The 25461-nt window shown below is 37.7% G+C and overlaps 1 protein-coding gene across 1 annotated transcript in view; it reads right to left on the bottom strand.

Annotated features, from left to right (window-relative positions):
• Positions 1 to 25461, bottom strand: part of TRHDE (thyrotropin releasing hormone degrading enzyme) — a gene marked incomplete at both ends in the record, with an annotated part of 409908 nt that overhangs the window by 28584 nt on the left and 355863 nt on the right. Inside the window, 3 exons of the mRNA XM_079715341.1 lie at positions 4876 to 4983; positions 5450 to 5547; positions 7414 to 7561. Coding sequence (XP_079571467.1) covers positions 4876 to 4983; positions 5450 to 5547; positions 7414 to 7561 — 354 coding nt within the window. The remainder of the gene's footprint in view (positions 1 to 4875; positions 4984 to 5449; positions 5548 to 7413; positions 7562 to 25461) is intronic.

Here is a 25461-nt window from a genome sequence, read left to right as displayed (position 1 = left end):
GTCTCTCTTCCTTCCTCAGTCATGTTCAAATATGTCCCCTTCACTTCATTTCCAACACCAGCACTCAGGGCCGGAAGTCTTCCCTGATCTCTCTGATCTGGTCAAATTCCTACAGGACAGTCTCTCAGAACACCACAGACCTCTTCTTGGTTGCACTCACCTAAGTTTCATTTTTAGCTTTATGTGATTATTTTGAACAATTTCTGTCTCCCTCCTACACTCCCTCCTTGCCCCTGCATTCATCTTTAGGATGGGTAAGGGCACGGACCACATATTCTCAATGCCAGTCCGGTGGCAGGGGCTGGCATTGCTTGAAGGAATGCTGCCTTCCAAGTGTCTAGCACAGTGCCTGATACATCATAGCTGCTCAATACATACTTATAGAATACATGAATAAATGAACATATATCCCCCTTTAACTATATAATCAAAAGAGAACCCAAAGTGGACACATTGTGAGGAAACTGTATGATTTATGTGCAAGCACAGTGAGTGTGAAATTTTGGACTGTTGGAGCTGATGGAAGCACTAGAGATTTGTTCTCACTTTAGAAACAGGGTTGAAATTTGAAGACATTAACAGACTTGTCTTATCCTACAGCTGCCTAATGACAAACTAGGAGCAAACCTAATTCCTCACCCCAGTTCACTGGAGGTTTGGGCAGCCCTGCCCTTTCCACTACTCCACATAGACTCCGTGCTGTGTTCACTCGTCTGCAACAGGACTACGCTGGTATCTGACCACTAAAATGGCAGATCTGGCTGGTATAACTTTAGCCTATGAAAACTTGTAGTAGGTCAATGTACAGTAAAAAGAATACAGAAAGGAGTGTAAAGAGCAGAGGTAATAGGACCACAATAACTTGGAAACGTGGGCAATAAGTTAGGATCTATGTTTTCAGGGAAGAAAACATGAGGTTTCTGAACCGAACACACACAGACCATAATGGAAAGAGCCCTTTGTCCCTCCACCTTTACGTTCTCACATAAGTAAAGCAAATATTGATGGATAGAGAGAAGACACAAAGGAAAGGAGCTTAACTGGAGCTCTTTACACTATGAGATTAAAAAATACGCTATGGCTGGTGGAGGGACATGTACTGTAAATAGCAGCTGATTAAGGGGAGGAAAGAAAATGTAATATTTACCCAGAGGCCAAGACAGCCAGTATTTCTTAAAGCAGGGAGAAAAGGGCAAATGTCCCCCTGCTCCTAATTGAGAGTCTCTATGGTAATGTTTTGTTTTTTATTTTATGTTACAGGTCACATCCTTATATCCTCAAAACTTATAGAGGGTTAAGTCTAATATTGAAGGCGTTCTATAAATGTCCTATTCTGTTCTATTCTACACTGTTCCTACTTTCCCCATCTAAAATTCATACCACTCATTAATCGGGGGGGGGGGGGCGGTCAAAACAAGTATTCAACAGCAGGCAACTTCAAAGATGATTAACGTTGTATAATTTCCTATAAGGGTCAGATATTATATAGGCATTCTTTTACATACCTCTCACTACTTGTTTGGTTGTTAGTAGTACTGCCACTTTTCAGATGATGAAACCAAGTGATTTTCCTAAGTTAATTTAGTTGAACAGCTGCAATTTGATCACGGTGTCTTTGACTCTGAAGACCATAACCGTTCCTAATACCAACGGTTCCCGAAGTGTGGTCCCCAGATTAGCAGCATCAGCATCACCTGGAAACTTGTTATAAATACAAATTCTTGGGCCCCATTTCACCTACCGAATCAGAACTCTGGAGGTGGGGCTCAGCACAAACTGTTTAACAAGTCCCCCAGTGATTCTCGTGCACAATCAGGTTAGAGACCACAGGCTTATACAGTGTAGCATAAAACTTTTGCTTACACTCACTGCAGAGAGTACTTGAGTTCTCTTGGGTGTCTTTTTTGCCTTTCTTTTTTTTTTTTTTTTTTTTTTTTTTTTTTTTTTTTTTTGGTGGTACGTGGGCCTCTCACTGTTGTGGCCTCTCCCGTTGCGGAGCACAGACTCCGGACGCGCAGGCCCAGCAGCCATGGCTCACGGGCCCAGCCGCTCCGCGGCACGTGGGATCCTCCCGGACCGGGGCACGAACCCGTGTCCCCTGCATCGGCAGGCGGACTCTCAACCACTGCGCCACCAGGGAAGCCCTAAAAATTAAACACTTTAAATCTTTACTGTGTCTTGGCTTAAAGCTTTATTGGAAGATTGGGACTGACATATACACACTATTACATACAGAATGGATAACTAATAAGGACCTACTATAGAGCACAGGGAACTCTTCTCAATACTCTGTAATGACCTATATGGGAAAAGAATCTAAAAAAGAGTGGATATATGTAAATGTATAACTGATTCGCTTTGCTGTACACCTACCTGAAACTAACACAAGACTGTAAATCAACTATAATCCAATAAAAATTTTTTAAAAAAGAAAAAAATATCTTTTCACATTATTTGAAAAATAATACATTATCACAAAATTAAGAGCTGTGTCAATTGTGGACACATTTAACTTCAGGTTAAATTTTTATTCAAAGAAAATCGCATATTGCTCTATTGAGACCCCTGGACAGTTAACTGTACAATCTCGACAGTGCTTTAATACAGACAGTTTCAAATAATAATTCACTTGCAGTAAAAATATATCCCCTCTATTTTACTCAGTGAAGCTCAGACCAATTAGTTCTTGTTTATTTGCACCAACCAGTGAAAGAAACCAATTTCTGTCCCTTTTATTATGCTTTTTTTTTGGGGGGGGTACACGGACCTCTCACTGTTGTGCCTCTCCCGTTGTGGAGCACAGGCTCCGGACGCGCAGGCTCAGCGGCCATGGCTCATGGGCCCAGCCGCTACGTGGCATGTGGGATCTTCCCGGACCGGGGCACGAACCCATGTCCCCTTCATCGGCAGGCGGACTCCCAACCACTGCGCCACCAGGGAAGCCCTATTATGCTTTTTATCCATACGAAAAGGCTTTCATCTTTTCTGTCTTTTTTTTTTTTAGAGTGAAATTCTCCGTCCTCACTACCTCCTCTTGTAGCTGGTGTTTTCAAGATCTTTTTATCATTTGTATTGTTCTCTACCGAATGCTTGGTGATTTGTCTCTTTTCTGAAATGTGGCATTCTGCTGAACTTATTCCCCAACCACAGACTAACAAGACGGGAACATAGCTCAAATCTGTCTGTATGCATGACATCACCATTACAGTTCAACACACTGTAGCATTTGAATATTTTAACAGGGCTCAGAATGTCGACTCATTCAATGTATCATCCACTGTAATTCTTGAATTTTTCTCACTGCTGCTACCATCTCTAGGTTTTCATTGCACGTTTTGGTTCCATTACCCTGCCCTGCACCAACTTTCCATTCCATTTTCCTGAATCCAATGCCACCTATTCGACCTATATCCCCAGTATATCAAGATCAGGCTCTATAGTAACACAGCACCCCAGAGGTTGCAATCCCTGCTACTTCCATGACTCCTTGTCCTTTAGATTTATTAGCATAAATACATAGCATCTCTCCGACCAAAAATTTTTAGTATACAACTACATTACCCTTGGAGGGTTTTTTCAGATGATTTTTAAGTTTCCAGTTAAACAAAACCAAGCAAACAAACAAAGCTTACTGGTCTGTTACTTCAGGCACATTTAAAAAGAAACCTAGCCCTCCCCTTAATTGACTCAATTTAAGAAAGTTAAACTCAGTACCAAGAACAGGAGTACATTATTGTTTTATTATTGAGCTGTCATCCCCAAAATATAGATTAAACCTCTGATCTTCACACACAGGTAACTCAGTGAGTATCATGTACCCTCCCTGAAGGAAGTCACTTGTATATGCTGGGTCGTGTCATATGGTTGGTCAGTTGAGTAAACCTTAGTAAACACAGAGTTAGTTTCATTTAGCAGGTTTACTTGCCCAGTTACAAAAGAAAGCAAAGCAGGAGAATATAAAAATGATGAAGGAAATAACAAAAGAACCTTAAAATATTAGGCCCCAATTTAATTATTTTACCACGAATAAATGACAGGGTTATCAAAACTGAAATGAGTTGACACTTTCATTTATAAGAGAATTATGGAAGTGATTGGTGGTTCAAACTCACAAATCAAAAATTGCTGCACTCCTGGGCTTTCCTGGTGGCACAGTGGTTGAGAGTCCGCCTGCCAATGCAGGGGACACGGGTTCGTACCCCGGTCCAGGAAGATCCCACATGCCACAGAGCGGCTAGGCCCGTGAGCCATGGCCGCTGGGCCTGTGCGTCCGGAGCCTGTGCTCCGCAACGGGAGAGGCCACAACAGTGAGAGGCCCGTGTACCGCAAAAAAAATAAAAATAATACTATGAAATATTTTTAACCTCACATTATGTATTAAAATACTGTACTGTGAAATTCCAAGATACAAGTTTAAGGTTTCTGTCAAAGGTCACTAAAAGAGTAAAGGTTTTTCATAACCTTTTTGTTTTCAGTTTTTAATATTAACATTTGCTACGCTACTTCATTTATATCAAATGCTCACAGTTGTTTTATAAATACCACAACCTTTCTAAAGAACCTCAGAGTTTGACCTAAATTTAATTATTTTGTTCTCATGGGATAGCAAAGCTATCAAAATTTAAAATAAGGCGACACCCTATATTTGAAGAATAAATCTGGATTAAGAAAGGTAGTTTAAAACTACATAAAACATTCCAAAGATATGTGTATTGTGGCTTTCATGCTGTTGCTTTGTAAGCTGTGAACCTGAAACAAAGTTTTGCAGTGTTTTTTTCTTGTCTTGTTTTTCTCCAGTTGATAAATGGAATGCGTCCACTGAGAATCTGAAAGTAGTATAAATCATACAGAAATACAGAATTTGGTTCAACTTACCTGTTTCTGTTGCTGGAAATCCAATCTGAAATAAGCGTTGATGCCTGTTGGTGACAGTGCTTGTTGCCAAAACTACATGCTAGCATTATAACTTCTCTACGTAGCTCTCTGGGTATCATCAAAAGGAAAAGAAAAATTAACAAACAGTGTTAATATCTAGAGAGAAAAGGAAACTCATTACACTACATTACAGTAGATAAGTAAATAATTAGCACTAAGTTAATTTTCAGATATAGAAATTCCATGTTGCTGAGCAAGAGATAACTAAGCAGAGTAGAAGTTATACGTAAAAAAGTCTTCTCTGGAAACAGTACTATAGTGAGGGGTATGGGTTCAGGTCTCAACTTTACCGATAGAGGCAGATCTTAAATTAAAACACGGCAAAGAAAAGCCTTTCTTCTCAGTACCAGGTGGTGGAAACTGTGCTGCCCGTCAGAAGTCCTCCCAGGAGAGGGAAATGAAAGATGCAGGATGAAAGTAAGGTCGTCTCATGCTGCTAAAGTCACAGTGGTTTTAGTGGTGTGTTACTGTACAGTTCTGGGGGAAAAAAGCAAATAAGAAAATAAAACCATACTCATGTTGGTAGGATGCTTGAACAAGAGATCCATTAAAATTGTTTTTTGGCCAACCAAGCTTGATGTACGTTGTTGCAACTTGCTTTAAAATATATTCCTAAATGGGGGGTAAGAGAAAAAAAGATAATATTTTCAAATTGCTCCATGCTGACAATTAAAATTATACAGTAAAATTAAAATATTTTCTAAATGAACCAACTTTGAAATATCAGTAAAATTATGGGCATGGTAATGCTCTATTATAATTTTATTCAACTTGATATTTCAAATATAGAAAATTAGTGTAAAATACAGTTGCAATGATGGAAGTCTACTCTTTACTTCCTACTGAACAATTAAGTAATTTGCACTATTAAATATTTGAGATGATAATTTTTGCAGCAGAACAAGAAAAGTGAGGAATATTGATAATTAATCCATACATACATATATACAAATGTATGTAGATATAGTTTATGAAAATGAGCACCTAATATTTATGTGTTTTATGTCAATAGACCATATTTAATGCAAAAGTGTGCTATAAGTCCAGTCAATAGCCTAGCCTTTTTGAACGTGACGTACACAGAACACTCTTTAGTAAAATGATGTGGTATTTCAAAGTCAAAATCCATTCATCTAATGATATATTTAAATATCAGTAGCAAGGTAAGATATGCTCTCTTCACTTTAATGTGGTCCTTGGATTTTGTCAATGGAACGAAAGCACTGGAATTACAGTAAAAGCAATTCTTAACTTTTATTGAAAATGAGGTGTCTGACATGATATACTCTTCTAAGGTACAAATATATACAAAAATGTATTTTGCTTTACATAAGTTTAATATTGCAGTGTCTCTGTGTTAAGAAGAAAAGAGTAATAAGTCCTTCTCTAGCAGATAAAAATTATACCATAACTGTAATGATACATTTCCACACATGTCTGTTTCAAGGGCTTAGACAAAACTAACAACAATGAACAGTCAAGCCAGGATTATTCCCATTTAAAAAAATATTAAAACAGAGGTGATTTCATGTAGGTTTAGGATAAAATAGAAAGAAGCAACTCTTATGGAAATCACACAGTTTAGATGGCTCTAATAAACAGATTTCATGTCATAGCAATCTAGTCTCGAGTCATTCCAAATGCGTAGGTTAATTAGCAGAGCTAGTATGTCATAAATTAGGATGATTTTATAAGACACAGGGCAGAGTCTTGAAATAACTAAAAAGAAATAAGTAGTGCCTAAAGGTGACAGGAGTTACAGAGACATATTCTCATATGCAAAGCTTCACTGGTGATAAGAAATTTTGGAATCAAAAGCTCATTAGCAGAACTTAATCCTAATCTTATTCAAAATGATTATTACATTAGATTAGGTGGTGTCAGCAGTGCAATTCTGGTTTTCCAGTCTTCAAGCTTAGAAAATCTGGTCAGGTAACATTTTGGAATGTTTGTCATGTCTTCAGGTCTATTTGGATTATCTGTTGTTTCCTCTCCTATATCCCCTTAGACCCAATTATGAATGGGCTTTGGCCTCAATGTTGATCTTATCCTTGTTAATTAAGGAAGTGAACTGAATTTACTATGTCCTTTTGGTTAAAAATAATGACTAAGAATCTTTACTGAAACTGTCTATGTTCTGTGAAGATCTTTGGATCCCTCTCCCCAGGTTAAGTCCTTTGTGAACACAGAGCCCTTTAACTCTAGGGAAGTAAGTTTGAACTTTAAGGATGTGCCATGTGTATTTGTTCTTAAATTCTGAGGCATTTAAGCTTAATTGACACTTTTAGGCTAGAACAAAAAGTAGCATGTATTACATTTCTTCTTCAAGAATTTGCCATTAGTGTTGCACAGAAGATCAGGACAAAAACAGCACAAATTAGAAGGAACTAAAATAACTCAGGATCAGTTGAATATAGTAGATAATGAGAAAACAGTTTATCTTCTGAAAATAAGAAAGAAGAAAATATATCTTTTTACATTGAAGACATTGTATTTCTCCATGCGGTCCAGTAATTTATCTAGAGGATAAAGAGCTCGGCTGGCGGCGTGCCAAGGAAGAAAATCCTTCTCCTCAGACAGGTATCTGATAATCTCCAGGGGAATATTCTGAGGCAAATAGCCAGCTCTGCACAGCCAAAAAAGTTAATGTTAATTATATGCAGAAAATATACATGATGATGCAAAAATGAAGATTTTACTTATGCAAATAAAAGGCAGAAAGCAAGATTCATCACAGTATAAAGAAGCCATACTCAGTACTATAAAAATAAAATTACTCACTTTTTAAATATAGTCCTACTTAGGATGCCAATGTCCCTTAATACATACAGAGTTGGGGAGTTAAAAATTTGAATGAGCACAAAAATATCAGAATGCATGTTTTTAAAAAGGAAAGAATTGTGGAATTTGAATAAATCAACTCTAGGTATTTTCCTTCACAGAAACATTTCAGCAGTCACAAGTAATTGAAAATAATTGATTACTGAAATGAAATTCTGGTTTCTCAATGCATTCTCTTTACTTTTCATGTAGCTCTGTATAATGATATTTAATCCAGGTTGTTTTCAAAAGGATAATCAAATTAAAATAGCAATTTACAGTTTTGACTGTATCTATGTTACATTACCATACAAGCATTTTTCAAACCTTCCTGTTTAAAAAAATAAATGCTTTCTATAACACTTATGAAGATCAGAGTTAGATTTTAAGTCCAAATTACAAAAGTAGACTCTTCCCATTTATTATTTTCAATAGATTCTGTGTCACTGTGGGGACCAATGTCAGATTCTTTGGAAAATATGAAACTATAGCTTTTTAAAGCTATCTGAACACATGCTGCCCACATTTAAAGAGGGTATATCCAAAAGAGGATCCAAAAAGAAGTGACTACATATAAAAACTACAGTAGATTGCATATAAAATCCTTGCAAATCAAAGCAATATAAATGACAATACACTCGTATTTTGCTGAATTTTTTTTTACATTAATAATCAACTGAATGAAGACTTTTAACACAGGGGATAGGTAAATATGAAAGCAGCCAAAGCCTGGTTATCTTCTTTACCTACATTTCACACCATTATTCTCTGTGGTGTCACAAAATTAGATAGACCTTTTTATTTGTGTTTGGTAGAAGGTGGACAGGGAGAGAGCAAAGCCTTTCTCATCTTCATTTCGAAGAAGTTTGACAGATTATTTAGTCTTTACTTGCGTGATAAGCAAAAACTACTCTAAAGACAAATATTAACTTGCAGCTGTGTTTATAATGTTCATAATAAAAACCAATTCTGAAGATTATTGGATTTAATAAATGAACGAGCATCACTCTATGATTTTGGTTCACTCCTGGTATCAGATCAACCACAGTTAACGTCTGACATAAATAAGAATGATGAAAATAACCCCAAGTTTCTACACTTCCACAAAATTTCCTGGAGTTTGTATGATTTGGACTCCATCTAGATTTGTGCCACTTTGCTTGTACAGTTTCCATTTTATACATCCTTGCAGAAATAGCATGAAATTAGGCTAAGGCAGCAACAATTAAATAAGAAACTTCATATTTTTGCTAATGTAGCACCATAAGAAAACAGTTAAATTTTGCTTACAAGGGTTTTAAAAGTAACGATTTGTTTTTTTTCCTTAAAAGTAACACAGCTTCCAGTATTTCAGATTTCGTACTTTGTTTCCCCTCAACTTTTAATTCTAGATATTCATTAGCATGGTGATCATAAATTTGCCTCCCCTAAAATTATATAATCCCCATGCCATGGATTATATAATTTTAGAGTTGAATAAGATTTATCTAGAAGCCATTATTCTTTTGTTGAGGAAACAAGAAAAATAAGGTATTAGAAAAAAAAGAACCTTTAGTATGTAGCTAATTTATTAGGGCCCTTCAAATAAGTTTGGAAGATCAAGAAAGGTGTTTGGATCTATTTTCTCACAGATTTAAACATACTACCTTATGTCACTTATAATTTATTATGTTTCATTTCTTCTCTATAAATGGATGGACATCTTTCAATGACTTATGTTTTGTGAGAAATGTGACTACAAATTTAAAAATATGACAAATAATGTTATGAAAAGAGACTTGGACCCAAGAGAGAGCATGAAACTGAGGAAGAGCCTGGAACCATGAGTGCCTCCTGAACAATTAAACAAATTCATCTCTCCAAGCCCCACATTCCTTATCTGTGAAATAAGAGGGTTGAACTAGGAGATATCATTTTTAGCTCCAAAACCCTTTTATTCTAACCTACTTATCTATAATTTAGCCTGCTGAAAAAATTATTACCACAATATGGGCATAATGTATTTGCTTAAAATTTTGGAAAAAAACATTATAATTTTTATATTCCCCACTCTTCAATTGTTTGTTATGTTATGTACAAATCTTCTAAGAGTCAGAACTTGGATCTAGGTTTTATAGGTCATCTGATACAGTGTTAGAAAATTAAAGCAAAGCAAGCCTAATAGATATTCCAAATAATGACAAGACAAGTAAAGAAAAGTATTCATTAAATGAAGAAATGGAGCAGGTTCTGTTTTGAGTGCTTATGCCAAAAATTGCTAACTGCTCACCAAAATCCACGTTCTCCTCTACTTCCTGGAATAGAGTATAATTCCTATTCCCCTGATAGTTATGTGTGGTCACGTGACTAAGCTCTAGCCTGTAGAATATAAGCATTCCTCGCTGTCAAGCTCAGCCCATAGACATCTTTCATTGGCTCCTCCATGTTCTTTTTCCCTAAAATGAATCTTTCAGGATGACCTTGTATTGAACTCTTGTATTGAACATGTCAGAAACCCACCTGGGTCTCTGGATGACTGCATCCCCAAGTACCAGTTCTCACACCCAGTTCTGTTATGTGAGCAGGAAATACACTTCTATTGTTTTTGATCTGAATATATGTTTGGGTCTATTTTTTTTTTTAAAGCAGTTAGCGTCTCTAATGCAGTCCTCAAAAAGAATAAGAAACAGATTACACTCAAATTGCCCTCATTTTGCGTTGTTACAAACATATGTAAGTAATCATCTACTATATAATTCAATATACTTGCATTTAGCCTACTAAATCAAAATATGTAGCTACACTCAATTGGATAAGAGGATAATCAGCTTCATTACAAAATTAAGACTTGTAAGAGATAATGTTGGTGAATAAGTTACCTAGTTTAGATATGTGTTTGTGTAATTGGCTGGTAATGATATCTGTGATTACTACTACTGATAAAGTAATCAATATAGGGGAAGTGTGTGGAATCCCAGTGAATGGAACATGACATTAGCTCAAAATAATCAGCCCAGAAGGGAGCACACTTAGGGGCCTGATGCTGAAATGCAGTTTCCTTAAATTTGCATCATCACAGGGAAATGTTGCTAAAAAATGGCGGGGGGGGGGATTAGCAAATTTAAAGAATATTTCATATATAAAATGTGTTTTATTAATCTTTTAGGAAGAAATTGTAGATGATATTTATCTTCTCTACTGTTAAGGTGGGGCTTGGCATAAGAAATGAGTTAGGAATCAAGAAAAGACAATGGAGAAGAGAAGCAAATGAGGAAAGTTTAAGAAATGGATAAACGATTGCCTATTGCACCTATACAGTTCTTCCTCCCATCCCTGCACCCCCAACACACATACCCTCCCCTCCTCCTTCTCTAATTTAAGGGATCTTGCAATGAAATGTATTTTTAGGCATACAAGAGAATATTTTTATAAGAAGGAGATTAAAACCAGACTATATTAACTGATGTTAAAGTGCACTGATCTTAGCTGGCTTTGTTTTCACCTAAGATCCAAAACTACTTTTAAAAAGCTGCTCTGAATTGCTGTGAATGTTAGCTCCTAAATCTACTATGATGGGTGGCTTGTACACAAATAACCTATTTTACCATGAATTTTCTTTAAAAGCCATTGGTTTCTGGGTGCTTGAAACTTAGGAAAAAATAAAAAGCACAATCTTCAGACTTTTCAGAGCATCATATTCCAGTTTTCATTAGTTGAATATTCATTTAAAGCCAATAAATAGCCTATTACATTATTTCACCCTATATGGAGAAGATACTGTAACTGTCCCTTAGGGTATATATATATATATATATATATATATATATATTTTTTTTTTTTTTGCAGTACGCGGGCCTCTCACCGCTGTGGCCTCTCCTGTTGTGGAGCACAGGCTCTGGACACGCAGGCTCAGTGGCCATGGCTCACAGGCCCAGCCGCTCTGTGCATGTGGGATCTTCCTGGACCGGGGCCCGAACCCGTATCCCCTGCATCGGCAGGCGGACTCTCAACCACTGCACCACCAGGGAAGCCCAGGGCATAGATTTTTTTTTTTTTTTTTTTTTTTTTTTTTTTTTTTGTGGTACGCGGGCCTCTCACTGTTGTGGCCTCTCCCATTGCGGAGCACAGGCTCCGGACGCGCAGGCTCAGCGGCCATGGCTCACGGGCCCAGCCGCTCCGCGGCATGTGGGATCTTCCCAGACCGGGGCACGAACCCGCGTCCCCTGCATCGGCAGGCGGACTCTCAACCACTGCGCCACCAGGGAAGCCCCAGGGCATAGATTTTTAAAGCAATTACTGAAATGCTTAATTAAGAAGTTTACTATTTTATCTATTATTCTTTGTTATTCATTATTAAAAGACTTTAATGTGCTCTTTGTGGGAAGATCCTATGGTGGAGATTGAAAATTCCACTAGTCCTCAGAGTACCATAGACTAAAGAGGCAACTACACAGGAGAGTTATCTGTGTCAACCATGGGTCCATCTGGTCATTTCTTAGAGAAAATAAAGATATGATTCAGGCACCGGCAACTGTTGCCTGCAGCAGAGGTGAAAAGGAAGTTACAGTCGGCCCTCCACATCCACGGATTCTGCATCAGTGGATTCAACCAACTGTAGATAAAAAATATTTGGGGAAAAAAATGTCAAAATTACAGAAAGTTCCAAAAGGCAAAACTTGAATTTGCTGCATACTGACAAATACTTACATAATATTTACATTGTATTTGGTATTATAAGTATTAATCTGAGATGATTTAAAGTATCCTGGATAATGTACGCAGGTTATATGCAAATACTATGCCATTTTATATAAGGGACCTGAGCACTGGAGGATTTTCATATTTGTGGGGGTTCCTGAAACCAATGCCTGAAGGATACCAAGGGACAGCTATACTTTCTTGCAGCCCCACAAAATTACGAACATGAAGTTGTACAAAAAGGAGTCTCATAGTCCCTTGTCCTCCTGTTGCTTTTTTTCCAGGAAGCCCTCTCCCAAAACTGACTTAGGCACCTATTTTCTGACCTCACATAACACCTTGATAACACCCCTATTCATAATAAATATCATGATATTAATTAGAATTTTATCATGATACTATCTTTCTCACTCACTGGACTTAGATCTGTAAGGAAATGAAGCATTCTTTTTACCCATCTTTTTATCCCCATAGCCTACTGCAGAATCTAGTTCAAAATAGGCACTCAATATTGTAAGTTCAAGATGGCAGAGTAGAAGGACGTGTGGTCACTCTCTCTAGCGAGAGCACCAGAATCATAACTGCTGAACAATCATCAACAGGATGATGGAACTCACAAAAAAGATACCCTACAGGGCTTCCCTGGTGTGGCACAGTGGTTGAGAATCTGCCTGCCAATTCAGTGGACACGGGTTCGAGCCCTGGTCTGGGAAGATACCACATGCCGCGGAGCAACTAGGCCCATGAGCCACAACTACTGAACCTGCATATCTGGAGCTTGTGCTCCGCAACAAGAGTGGCCTTGACAGTGAGGGGCCCACGCAATGAGATGAAGAGTGGCCCCCACTTGCCACAACTAGAGAAAGCCCACGCACAGAAATGAAGACGCCACACAGCCAAAAATAAATAAATAAATAAATAAAATAAAATAAAATAAAAAAAGATACCCTACATTCAAAGACAAAGGAGAAGCCACAGCGAGATGCTAGGAGGGGCTCAATCACAATAAAATCAAACCCCATAACTGCTGGGTGGGTGACTCACAAACTGGAGAACAATTATACCACAGAAGTCCACCCACTGGAGTGAAGGTTCTGAGCCCCATGTCAGGCTTCCCAACCGGGGGGCCCGACAGGGGGAGGAGGAATTCCCAGAGAATCAGACTTTGAAGGCTAGCGGGATTTGATTGCAGGACTTCAACAGGTCTAGGGCAAACAGAGACTCCACTCTTGGAGTGTGTGCATCAGGACCTGGGGGAAGGAGCAGTGACCCCACAGGAGACTGAACCAGACCTACTTGCTAGTGTTGGAGGGTCTCCTGCAGAGGAGGGGGGTGGCTGTGGCTCACCACGGGGACAAGGACCCTGGCAGCAGAAGTTTTGGGAAGTACTCCTTGGTGTGAGCCCTCCAGAGTCTGCCATTAGCCCACCAAAGTTCCGGTAGGCTCCAGTGCTGGGTCACCTCAAGCCAAATGATCAATAAGGAGGGAACTCAGCCCCACCCATCAGCACACAAGCAGATTAAATTTTATTGAGCTCTGCCCACCAGAGCAACAGCCAGCTCTACCCACCACCAGTCCCTCCCTTCAGGAAGCTTGCACAGGCCTGTTAGATAGCCTCATTCACCAGAGGGCAGACAGCAGAAGCAAGAAGAACTACAATACTGAAGCCTGCAGAAGGAAAACCACATTTACAGAAAGACAGACAAAATGAAAAGGCAGAGGACTATGTACCAGATGAAGAAACAAGATAAAACCCCAGAAAAACAACTAAATGAAGTGGAGAGAGGCAACCTTCCAGAAAAACATATTCAGAATAATGATGGTGAAGATGATCCAGGAGTTCAGATAAAGAATGGAGGCAAAGATAGAGAAGATGCAAGAAATGTTTAACAAAAACCTAGAAGAATTAAAGAACAAACAAACAGAGGTGAACAATACAATAAGTGAAATGAAAAATACACTAGAAGGAATCAATAGCAGAATAACTGAGGCAGAAGAATGGATAAGTGACCTGGAAGACAGAATGGTGGAAATCACTGCCACAGAACAGAATAAAAAAAAAAAGAATGAAAAGAAATGAAGACAACCTAAGAGACCCCTGGGACAATAGTAAATGCACCAACATTCCCATTATAGGGGTCCCAGAAGGAGAAGAGAGAGAGAAAGGACCTGAGAAAATATTTGAAGAGATTATAGTCAAAAACTTCCCTAATATGGGAAAGTAAATAGCCACCCAAGTCCAGGAAGCACAGAGTCCCAGGCAGGATAAACCCAAGAGAAACACACCGAGACATATAGTAATCAAACTGACAAAAATTAAAGACACAGAAAAATTATTAAAAGCAACAAAGGAATAACAACAAATAACATACAGGGGAACTCCCGTAAGGTTAACAGCTGATTTCTCAGCAGAAACTCTACAAGCCAGAAGGGAGTGGCATGATACATTTAAAGTAATGAAAGGGAAGAACCTACAACCAAGATTACTCTACCCGGCAAGGATCTCATTCAGATTTGATGGAGAAATCAAAAGCTTTACAGACAAGCAAAAGCTAAGAGAATTCAGCACCACCAAACCAGCTCCACAAAAAATGCTAAAGAAATTTCTTTAAGTGGGAAACACAAGAGAAGAAAAGGACCTACAAAAACAAACACAAAACAATTAAGAAAATGGCAATAGGAATATATGTATCGATAATTACCTTAAATGTGAATGGACTAAATGCTCCAAACAAAACACACAGGCTCGTTGAGTGGATACCAAAACAAGACCCATATATATGCTGTCTACAAGAGACCTACTTCAGACCTAGGGACACATACAGACTGAAAGTGAGGGGATGGAAAAAGATATTCCATGCAAATGGAAATCAAAAGAAAGCTGGAGTAGCAATACTCATATTAGATAAACTAGACTTTAAAATAAAGAATGTTAGGGCTTCCCTGGTGGCGCAGTGGTTAGGAGTCTGCCTGCCGATGCAGGCACACTGGTTCGTGCCCCGGTCCAGGAAGATCCCACATGCCGCAGAGCGGCTGGGCCCGTGAGCCATGGTCGCTGAGCCTGCGTGTCCGGAGCCTGTGCTCCGCAACGGGAGAGGCCACAACAGTGAGAGGCTCGCGTACCACAAAAAAAAATAAAATAAAATAAAATTAAGAATGTTACAAGAGACAAGGAAGGACACTACATAGTGATCAAGGGATCAATCAAAAAAGAAAATATAACAATTATAAATATATATGCACCCAACACAGGAGCACCTCAACACATAAGGCAAATGCTAACACCTATAAAAGGGGAAATTGACAGTAACACAATAATAGTGGGGGACTTTAACACCTCACCTACAGCAATGGACAGATCATCCAGACAGAAAATTAATTAAAAAACACACCTTTAAATGACACAATAGACCAGATAGATTTAATTGATATTTATAGGACATTCCATCCAAAAACAGCAGATTATGCTTTCTTCTCAAGTGGACACGGAACATTCTCCAGGATAGATCACATCTTTGCTCACAAATCAAACCTCAGTAAATTTAAGACAATTGAAATCATATCAGGCGTCTTTTCCGACCACAACTTTATGAGGTTAGAAATCAATTACAGGGAAAAAGACGTAAAAAACACAAACATATGGAGGCTAAACAGTACGTTACTAAAAAACCAAGAGGTCACTGAAGAAAACAAAGAGGAAATCAAAACATACCTAGAAACAAATGACAATGGAAACACGACCTACCCAAAACCTATGGGATGCAGCAAAAGCAGTTCTAAGAGGGAAGTTTACAGTAATACAGTCCTACCTCAAGAAACAAGAAAAATCTCAAATAAGCAATCTAACCTTATACCTAAAGGAACTAGAGAAAGAAGAACAAACAAAACTCAAAGTTAGTAGAAGGAAAGAAATCATAAAGATCAGAGCAGAAATAAATGAAATAGAAACAAAGAAAACAATAGCAAGGATCAATAAAACTAAAAGCTGGTTCTTTGAGAAGATAAAAAAAGTTGATAAAACTTTAGCCAGACTTATCAAGAAAAAGGGTGAGAGGACTCAAATCAATAAAATTAGAAATGGAAAATGAGAAGTTACAACAGACACCGCAGAAACACAAAGCATCATTGGAGATTACTACATGCAACTCTATGCCAATAAAATGGACAACCTGGATGTAATGGACAAATTCTTAGAAAGGTATAACCTTCCAAGACTGAACCAGGAAGAAACAGAAAATATAAGCAGACCAGTCACAAGTAATGATATTGAAACTGTGATTTAAAATTTTCCAACAAACAATATCCAGGACCAGATGGCTTCACAGGTGAATTCTATCAAACATTTAGACAAGAGCTAACACCCATCCTTCTCAAACTTCCAAAATATAGCAGAGGGAGGAACACTCCCATACTCATCCTACGAGGCCATCACCCTGATACCCAAACCAGACAAATATATTATAAAAAAAGAAACAGAGCAATATCACTGCTGAATATAGATACAAAAATCCTCAACAAAATACTAGCAAACAGAATCCAACAACACATTAAAAGGATTATGCACCATGATCAAGTGGGATTTATCCAAGGGATGCAAGGATTCTTCAATATATGCAAATCAATCAATGTGATACACCATATTAACAAATTGAAGAATAAAAACCATATGATCATCTCGATAGATGCAGAAAAAACTTTGATAAAATTCAACACCCATTTATGATAAAAACTCTCCTGAAAGTGGGCATAGAGTGAACCTACCTCAACATAATAAAGGCCATATGTGACAAACCCACAGCAAACATCCTTCTCAATTGTGAAAACCTGAAAGCATTTCCTCTAAGATCAGGAACAAGACAAGGATGTCCACTCTCACCACTATTATTCAACATAGTTTTGGAAGTCCTAGCCATGGCAATCAGAGAAGAAAAAGAAATAAAAGGAATACAAATTGGAAAAGAAGAATAAAAACTGTCACTGTTTGCAGATGACATGACACTATACATAGACAATCCTAAAGATGCCACCAGAAAACTACTAGAGCTAATCAATGAATTTGGTAAAGTTGCAGGATACAAAGTTAATGCACAGAAATCGCTTGCATTCCAATACACTAACAACGAAAGATAAATTAAGGAAACAATCCCATCCACCATTGTAACAAAAAGAATAAAATACCTAGGAATAAACCTACCTAAGGAGGTAAAAGACTTGTACTCAGAAAACTATAAAACACTGATGAAAGAAATCTAAGATGATGCAAACAGATGGAGAGATATACCATGTTATTAGATTGGAAGAATCAATATTGTGAAAATGAATATTCTACCCATAGCAATTTACAGGTTCAATGCAATCCCTATCAAATTACCAGTGGCATTTTTTACAGAACTAGAATAATAAATCTTAAAATTTGTATGGAGACACAAAAGACCCCGATTAGCCAAAGCAATCTTCAGGGAAAAAAACAAGAGCTGGAGGAATCAGACTCCCTGACTTCATACTCTAGTACAAAGCTATAGTAATCAAGACAATATGGTACTGGCACAAAAACAGAAATATAGATCAATGTAATAGGTTAGAAAGCCCAGAGATAAACCCATGCACCTATGGTCAACTAATCTATGAAAAAGGAGGCAAAGATATACAATGGAGAAAAGACAATCTCTTCAATAAGTGTTGCTGGGAAAACTGGACAGCTACATGTAAAAGAATGAAATTAGAACAGTCTCTAACACCACACAGAAAAATAAACTCAAAATGGATTAAAGACCTAAATGTAAGACCAGACACTATCAAACTCTTAGAGGAAAACATAGGAAGAACACACTTTGACGTAAATCATAGCAAGATCTTTTTTGAAACCACCTCCTAGAGTAATGGAAATAAAAACAAAAATAAACAAATGGGACCTAATGAAACTTCAAAGCTTTTGCACAGCAAAGGAAACTATAAACAAGGTGAAAAGACAGCCCTCAGAATGGAAGAAAATATTTGCAAACGAATCGACAAAGGATTAATCTCCAAAATATATAAAAAGCTCATGCAGCTCAATATTAAAGAAACAAACAACCCAATCCAAAAATGGGCAGAAGACCTAAATAGGCATTTCTCCAAAGAAGACGTACAGATGACCAAGAGGCACATGAAAAGCTGCTCAACATCACTAATTATTAGATAAATGCAAATCAAAACTACAGTGAGGTATCACCTCACACCAGCTAGAATGGGCATCATCAGAAAATCTACAAACAACAAATGCTGGAGAGGGTGTGGAGAAAAGGGAACCCTCTTGCTCTGTTGGTGGGAATGTAAATTGAAACAGGCACTACGGATAACCGTATGGAGGTTCCTTAGAAAACTAAAAATAGAATTACGATATAATCCAGCAATCCCACTACTGGGCATATACCCAGAGAAAACCATAATTCAAAAAGACACATGCACCCCAATGTTCAATGCAGTGCTATTTACAATAGCCAGGTCATAGAACCTAAGTGCCCATCAACAGAAATGGATAAAGAAGATGTGTTACATATATACAATGGAATATTACTCAGCCATAAAAAGGAACGAAATTCGGTCATTTGTAGAGACGTGGATGGACCTAGAGACTGTCATACAGAGTGAAGTAAGTCAGAAAGAGGAAAAAAATATCGTATATTAACGTATATATGTGGAATCTAGAAAAATGGTACAGGTGAACCAGTTTGCAAGGCAGAAATAGAGACATAGATGTAGAGAACAAATGTATGGCCACCAAGGGGGGAAAGTTAGCGGTGGGGGAGGGAAGGTGGGATGAATTGGGAGGTTGGGATTGACATATATGCACTAATATGTATCAAATCAAAAACTAATAAGAACCTGCTGTATAAAAATATAATTATAAAATTTAAAAAAATAGGCACTCAATAAATGTTCCTCAAAACTAAGTTAAATTATGGTAATAATGTCAGTTTTTAAAAACAAGCACATTTTACAAATATATTAAAACTTAAACAGAACCATATTTTTTAAATTAAGCATTTTCTAAGGTTAAACAATACCAGCAGGATGGAAAAATTTTATTGGAGTGATCTTTGTAGTATTTTTGCTCATCTTGTTTATTAATGATACACATGATAGAAGACAAGAAGGCCATTGCTAACTAGCCAATAGCTTTGAAAAAGTTAGCCTATAATAAAGTAAAATAGCTTTACAGCCAGTGAGAAAGCAGAGGCATTATACAACATCTCTATACTTTTTTTCTCTGATTAATAAATAACTCTCCTATTCTCCTTTATGTGTTATTTTATACCATGCATTTAAATAAATTGAGGGAGGGCTTGGAAATCTCTTTCTCCTGGTCAGTAAATTGACAAGAGTGAATTACATGATCTCTGAGTTTCCTCCTTCCATAAACATTTAATAATTAAAAATAAAGCATCCAGAAATAATTTTTGCAACTTGTATAGTCCACTATCACACCACAACCATCCTTTTTTCTCCACACACAAACTTGTTTCTTCATTTCCCAACATAATTTCTCAAGAAATCAGCCATGATCTAAATTCAGAGGGTCCTCTAGGCACTCAGTAATGTTAAGAAGCAAAGTCAGTGTTTGGCCTTTAGTTGGAAAAGTCAACAGATGTTAGCTATTTTCCCCCAAAATGAAAAAGTCCTTAGCTTTACAACCAAAGTCAACTGATTTATTTAATTTTATTTTTTAGAAAACTATCAATTAGTATAAGCTATACTATATTGAGGAATTACTGTATTCCGCCTACAGTGCGTTGTTATGGAATGACATGTCTGTTTCAGTTTATTATCCTTAAAAGCTTCAAGACCAGTACTGTTATGCCTTTTTTTTTTTTTTAAGATAAAGAAGCTAAAGTTTACAGAAGAGAAGCACCTTGCTGAGCTCACCTGGCTAATAAGTGGTAGGGATGGAATTCAAAGCCAGGACTGACAAGAAAGCTCCCCCTGGTTCCCCTGCATGAGTCTGCCTCCCCAAATCCCATATGAAATAGGGTTAAAGGCTTTCTTTCTCCCTTTCTTTAACATCTGTTTACATGTCATGATCACAGCACTCATCACCCTTAGACCAGAAGCGCAAATAAATAGCTAATAAAATCTCAGGGCGATGAAGGGAAATTAAGCAATATTAGAGAAAGGAGATTTATGGGGGAACAATTTAAACTGGGTGTTTAGGGAAAGGCCTCCCTGAAGACACCTGCATGAAGTGAGAGAACAGGCTGAGTGAATCTGGCAGGAGGTGAATTATGATTGAGGAAACAGCAAGTTCAAAAGTCCTGAGACAGGAACAAATTTGGGATCTTGAAAGATAATAAAAGGGACTTTGTGGCTGAAGTGGAATAAGCCTGAGACAAAGAGTAGGGCCTGAGGTTGCAGAGGTTGGTGGTGCTAGATCATGAAGGCTCTAAATAATAAGGGCTTCAGGTCATTTTTCTACAGGTGATGGGAAGCCACCAAAAGTTTTTGAGCTGGGAAATGACATGATCTGATTTATATTCTAAAAGGGTGACTCTAGCTGGAGGAGAGAGCAAACTCAAATTGCCACATGGTCTTCCAAGATGAGAATGAAGTTAAATATGATTTTCCAGTTGATCTTCTCTCTCTTGCTATATAGACTATGCTTCTGAGAAATATATAACCTCTTGAGTGAAATCGATGACATGAAAACAGACATAATGCTTTGTTTAGTTTTGTTTTTAAGGTAGGCTATGCATGCGATTTGTTTTAGAAACAGTTTCTTATGCAGGTATCAGAAAAAAAATTCCAAAGCCTTATCCATGCATTATTTGTTTTTGCTCAATTGCTAAAAACAGCATCAGATGATATGGGAAGTTCCTGGAGAAATCATTTAAACAATGAGCACATTTTAAAAGAATATATCGTGTATATGCAGGAAGCTGTATATTCCATTTTGAGTTAATTAGAAGATTTATTCCAGAATTTAAATACAGAAAATAGCCTGAAAGAACACCAGAAAAATTATCCACGTAGCTTATAATTTCCATGGAAAATACAATGCTTAAAGTTGGTATGGAATTCTGCTTTCTGGGCGGTGAAATTTTCCAATGCTCTACAGAGCCACATGGGAGTAGAACGAATAAAAATTACAGCATGACTTTGCAGAATTTGAGTTTACTGACATCAGGATATCAAACCATTAACCTAAAGGTCCACAAATCAGTGGAGCTTCTAACTTCCTATAAGCCTGCTTTTTCAGAGAAATGTGTGAATAATAAGAAACTAGGAAAGAGAAAAACATCACTCAAAACAAGTCACTTAGAAATAACTGGGTATATCTCCTCTTGTCTAATATTTATGTCAAAGTTTTGTCTTTTATATAGATTTTATTACATGGTATGTAAGTTTCTATATTTAACTTAAAGTAATTTTCCATATTATTAGGAATTCCTCATAATTACTTTCAAATTAGTTCTAAGAATATTCTGTTGGGAAGATAAGTGTAGTTCACTATTGTTGAGCATTTTGGGTATATACATTTTTCATATCTTAAGTAACAGACCTATGAACATCTTTGTGCACAACGCTTTTACATATTCTGGATGATTTTCTTTGGATGGAACACCCAAATTCGAATTCTCATGTTACTAGTTATAAAATATTGTGGTTCCTGGCAAATCTGAGTTCATGTTTTCAGGCATCATCAATCAGCCACTGGTCTCAGACAAAGGAAAAAAAGGCAGTCACTGTGTTTGCCAACACAGAGTCAGCACTTCCTACGTGCCAGTCCCTATGCCAAGTGCTACACATACATTTTGTTATTAAAGCTTCATGACAATCTTCTGAGATTAGCAACATTACTATCCTCATCTTACAGATCAAAACTGAGCTCAAGGGGCTTTCCTGGTGGCGCAGTGGTTGACAGTCCGCCTGCCGATGCAGGGGACACGGGTTTGTGCCCCGGTCCGGGAAGATCCCACATGCCGCTGAGCGGCTAGGCCCGTGAGCCATGGCCGCTGAGCCTGTGCTCCGCAATGGGAGAGGCCACAACAGTGAGAGGCCCGCGTACTGCAAAAACAAACAAACAAAAAAAGCAACAAACAACTGAGGCTCAAAAAGGTTACTTAATCTCTCCAGCGTTATACTGCAAATAAGGATGTTGCTGTTATTTGAATCTAATCTTCCTGCTCCGAGCCTGTGACATTCTTAACCACTATTCCGCAAGGCCTAGGAAGTAATTTTTTATTCTTTTTCCCATCTTCTAGTTTAAAAAATGAGGATAGGAATATGGGGGAAATCAAGTGGGAGTAATCTCTGGGGGCCTTATGAGGAAAAAATAATATAAGAGAACAGATGTGGAAGGAGAGACTGATTTGGTCCATGACAGTGACTTTGAAATGGAGGCCTTAGTGGACACATTGTAGATAAAGCTTTTAGACTTTGGTCGTTTGTGTCTCTTTTGCCAAAATCACTTTCTTCACCGCTGTCCCCCATTCCCTGGGCCTCTTCATTATCAAGTCTAATCTCCGTATGTCAAGGAACATCCACAGTTCAGACTGGCCTGGAGGGGCTAACCAGTTAGGAGCAACATACCTACCATGAAGAGTGTGCATTACAACAACACTTTGCTTTCAGAAATATTGTTGACAGAGGTAAAAACAACAGAGCACTAGAATGTGTTCTAAAAAAGAGAAGGAGAGGTAATCACATAAAATTACAGTCTTTAATTTAAATAAGAGGAAATGCTTCAAACGACAGAAGATGTTTTCCATCTCAAGGTCTTATGGGAAAGGAGCAAATTAAGGGTATGGAAAGTGATTTGGGGTCCTAAACTCAGGCTTAGAAGGAACAGCAAAGGACTTGAATAAAAGCATATGAAGCACTGGAGAAATCGCTTCCTGGACAGAACTGTAGGGCACCTCCTGGGCCTGGAGAGCCCACCTCAGTGAAAAAACTCAACAAGAAATCTCAAAATCAAGGCAATTCCACCCCCAGGGTATCCACAGAGGTAGTGCTACATATATGCGGCCACTATAATTCCCTATGTAATTTTCTAAATGTACAGCTAAGGGCTAAATTTTGGACTGACACGAAATTAAGCAAGAAGGTACAGTCCAAAAAGTGGAGGCATTTTGAAAACAAAACAAAACACTTCCGAGAGTGTTATCTAGTCATGCCCAAGACAGTGATGACTCAGTTGGGAAGATGTTTAGAAGAGGCACCGAAAGTGAAATCTAACTGATATCTAAAGGGAATCTAACAAGAGCGAAGTGATAGCATCCCATTTAACCCGGGTTCTGCAGCCAACTTGAAGAAGCCCCTGGCCAATGTCAGACATTCTGAGTGTCAATAGGAATAAAAACGACAATGGATTTAAACTTATCAAATATACTTAAATCCATAGGTCAAAATGATACTTAACTAAAAACAAAACAAAACAAAATAATTGGTCACTACATAGAGGACTGGCTCATTATTTTTGATGCTGAAAAATGCAAGGAAACAATCAGGCATTTATCCCGTCTTTCCTTAAGAACTGTATCACTGGGTCACCAAATAGGAAACGAGAGCAAATTTCTCTTTGAAAAGCTATTTCTTTTATAAACGGAAAAGGAATGAATGAATCACCATTTGCAAGCTCTAGTGACAACAGATTTAGGCACTGAACAGAAATCGCTGCAAATATCATAAAAAGAGAGGCTACTCTTCATTTTATGTGTTCATATAGAGTCAACTCTGAAGCTAACTTGCTAAAAGGCCTTAAATTAAGCCTGTAGACTTGATTACCAATTTATAGGTGATAGAGAAGACAGAGGAACACATAAAAATGCACAGTGGGGATGCAATCGGCAAAATCCAAACTGTGCGAAATCATACAGGACAAACAACGTCATTCTTTACCAAATAATTTGGAAAGAAAATTTTTTAAAGGTGAAGAAGAAAACCAATAGTTTAAAAGTGATCGAAAAACATATCAACCAACCACAGTGCAGTAATATCATTTGAATCCTAATTCAAAAAAACTGTAAAAAAAAAAAAAAGTGGCATTTATGAGACAACTGGAAATTTGAACACTTCTTGAGTATCTGATTTTTTTTTTTTTTGGCCGCACTGTGCAGCTTAGGGGAATCTCAGTTCCCTGACCAGGGACTGAACCCGGGTCATGGCAGTGAAAGCCTGGGATCCTAACCACTAGGCCCCCAGGGAATTCCCCTGAATATTTGATATTATTGAGGAAATACTAATTTTAGGTCATCATGTTTAATAATGTCATTTTTTAGATACACATAGTAAAGATTTTTTTGAAGAAATGATTTGATGTCTAGAATTTACTTCAAAATAGTATGAAAGCTTGGTTGGGGACGTGAATGAAATAAGACTGACCATGAGTTAATAATTGCTGATGCAGAGCAATGGATACAGGGGCTTTGGTACATAGCTCTAGAGGTTTTTTTATATGTTTGAAATTCTTCATAATAAATAGTTAAAAAACTGAAGCAGGGACTAAGTTTTATTTATCTTTGTATCCCCAGCATGCATCATAAAACCTTCACATTGCAAATGCTTAAAAATATTTGCTGAATAATGAACTTCAAGGAAGGCAACATTTTTAGTCTCGGTTTCCTTCTTTACAAATGGGAGAAATGGTATTTACCTCCCAGGGTCATTGTGAGGGTTAAAAGAAGAGAAATGGATAGGTAGTTTGTAAACCATAAAGTGTCACACAAATGTGGAGAGCCTTAAGGCTGAAGAACCAGAACTAGAATTCAGCAACCACATGTTCTGCACTTGTATTCTGACCTTGATTTGTTCCTTACACAGAGCCACTAAACTCATGGATAGATCCCAGCACATTCATTTTCCCCTTAGGGACAAAGTACCAAATGGTAGTGTAATTGCCAAGGGAAAGTTATTACTCTGTTCTGAATTATTTCCTTCATAAATCCCAAACCAGTCAAACAGGCTCTGTCACAAAAATGACAGGGTTGCTGTACAGTGATGAGAATCCCACATATGAGTGCTCCATCAATCTGTGAGTATCCCAACCCTCCAAAG

Source organism: Hyperoodon ampullatus, assembly GCF_949752795.1.
Source record: "Hyperoodon ampullatus genome assembly, chromosome: 11".
In the NCBI taxonomy this organism is placed as follows: Eukaryota; Metazoa; Chordata; class Mammalia; order Artiodactyla; family Ziphiidae; genus Hyperoodon; species Hyperoodon ampullatus.
The sequence above is the reverse complement of the archived record's forward strand: the minus strand, read 5'-3'. Positions and strand labels throughout refer to the sequence as shown.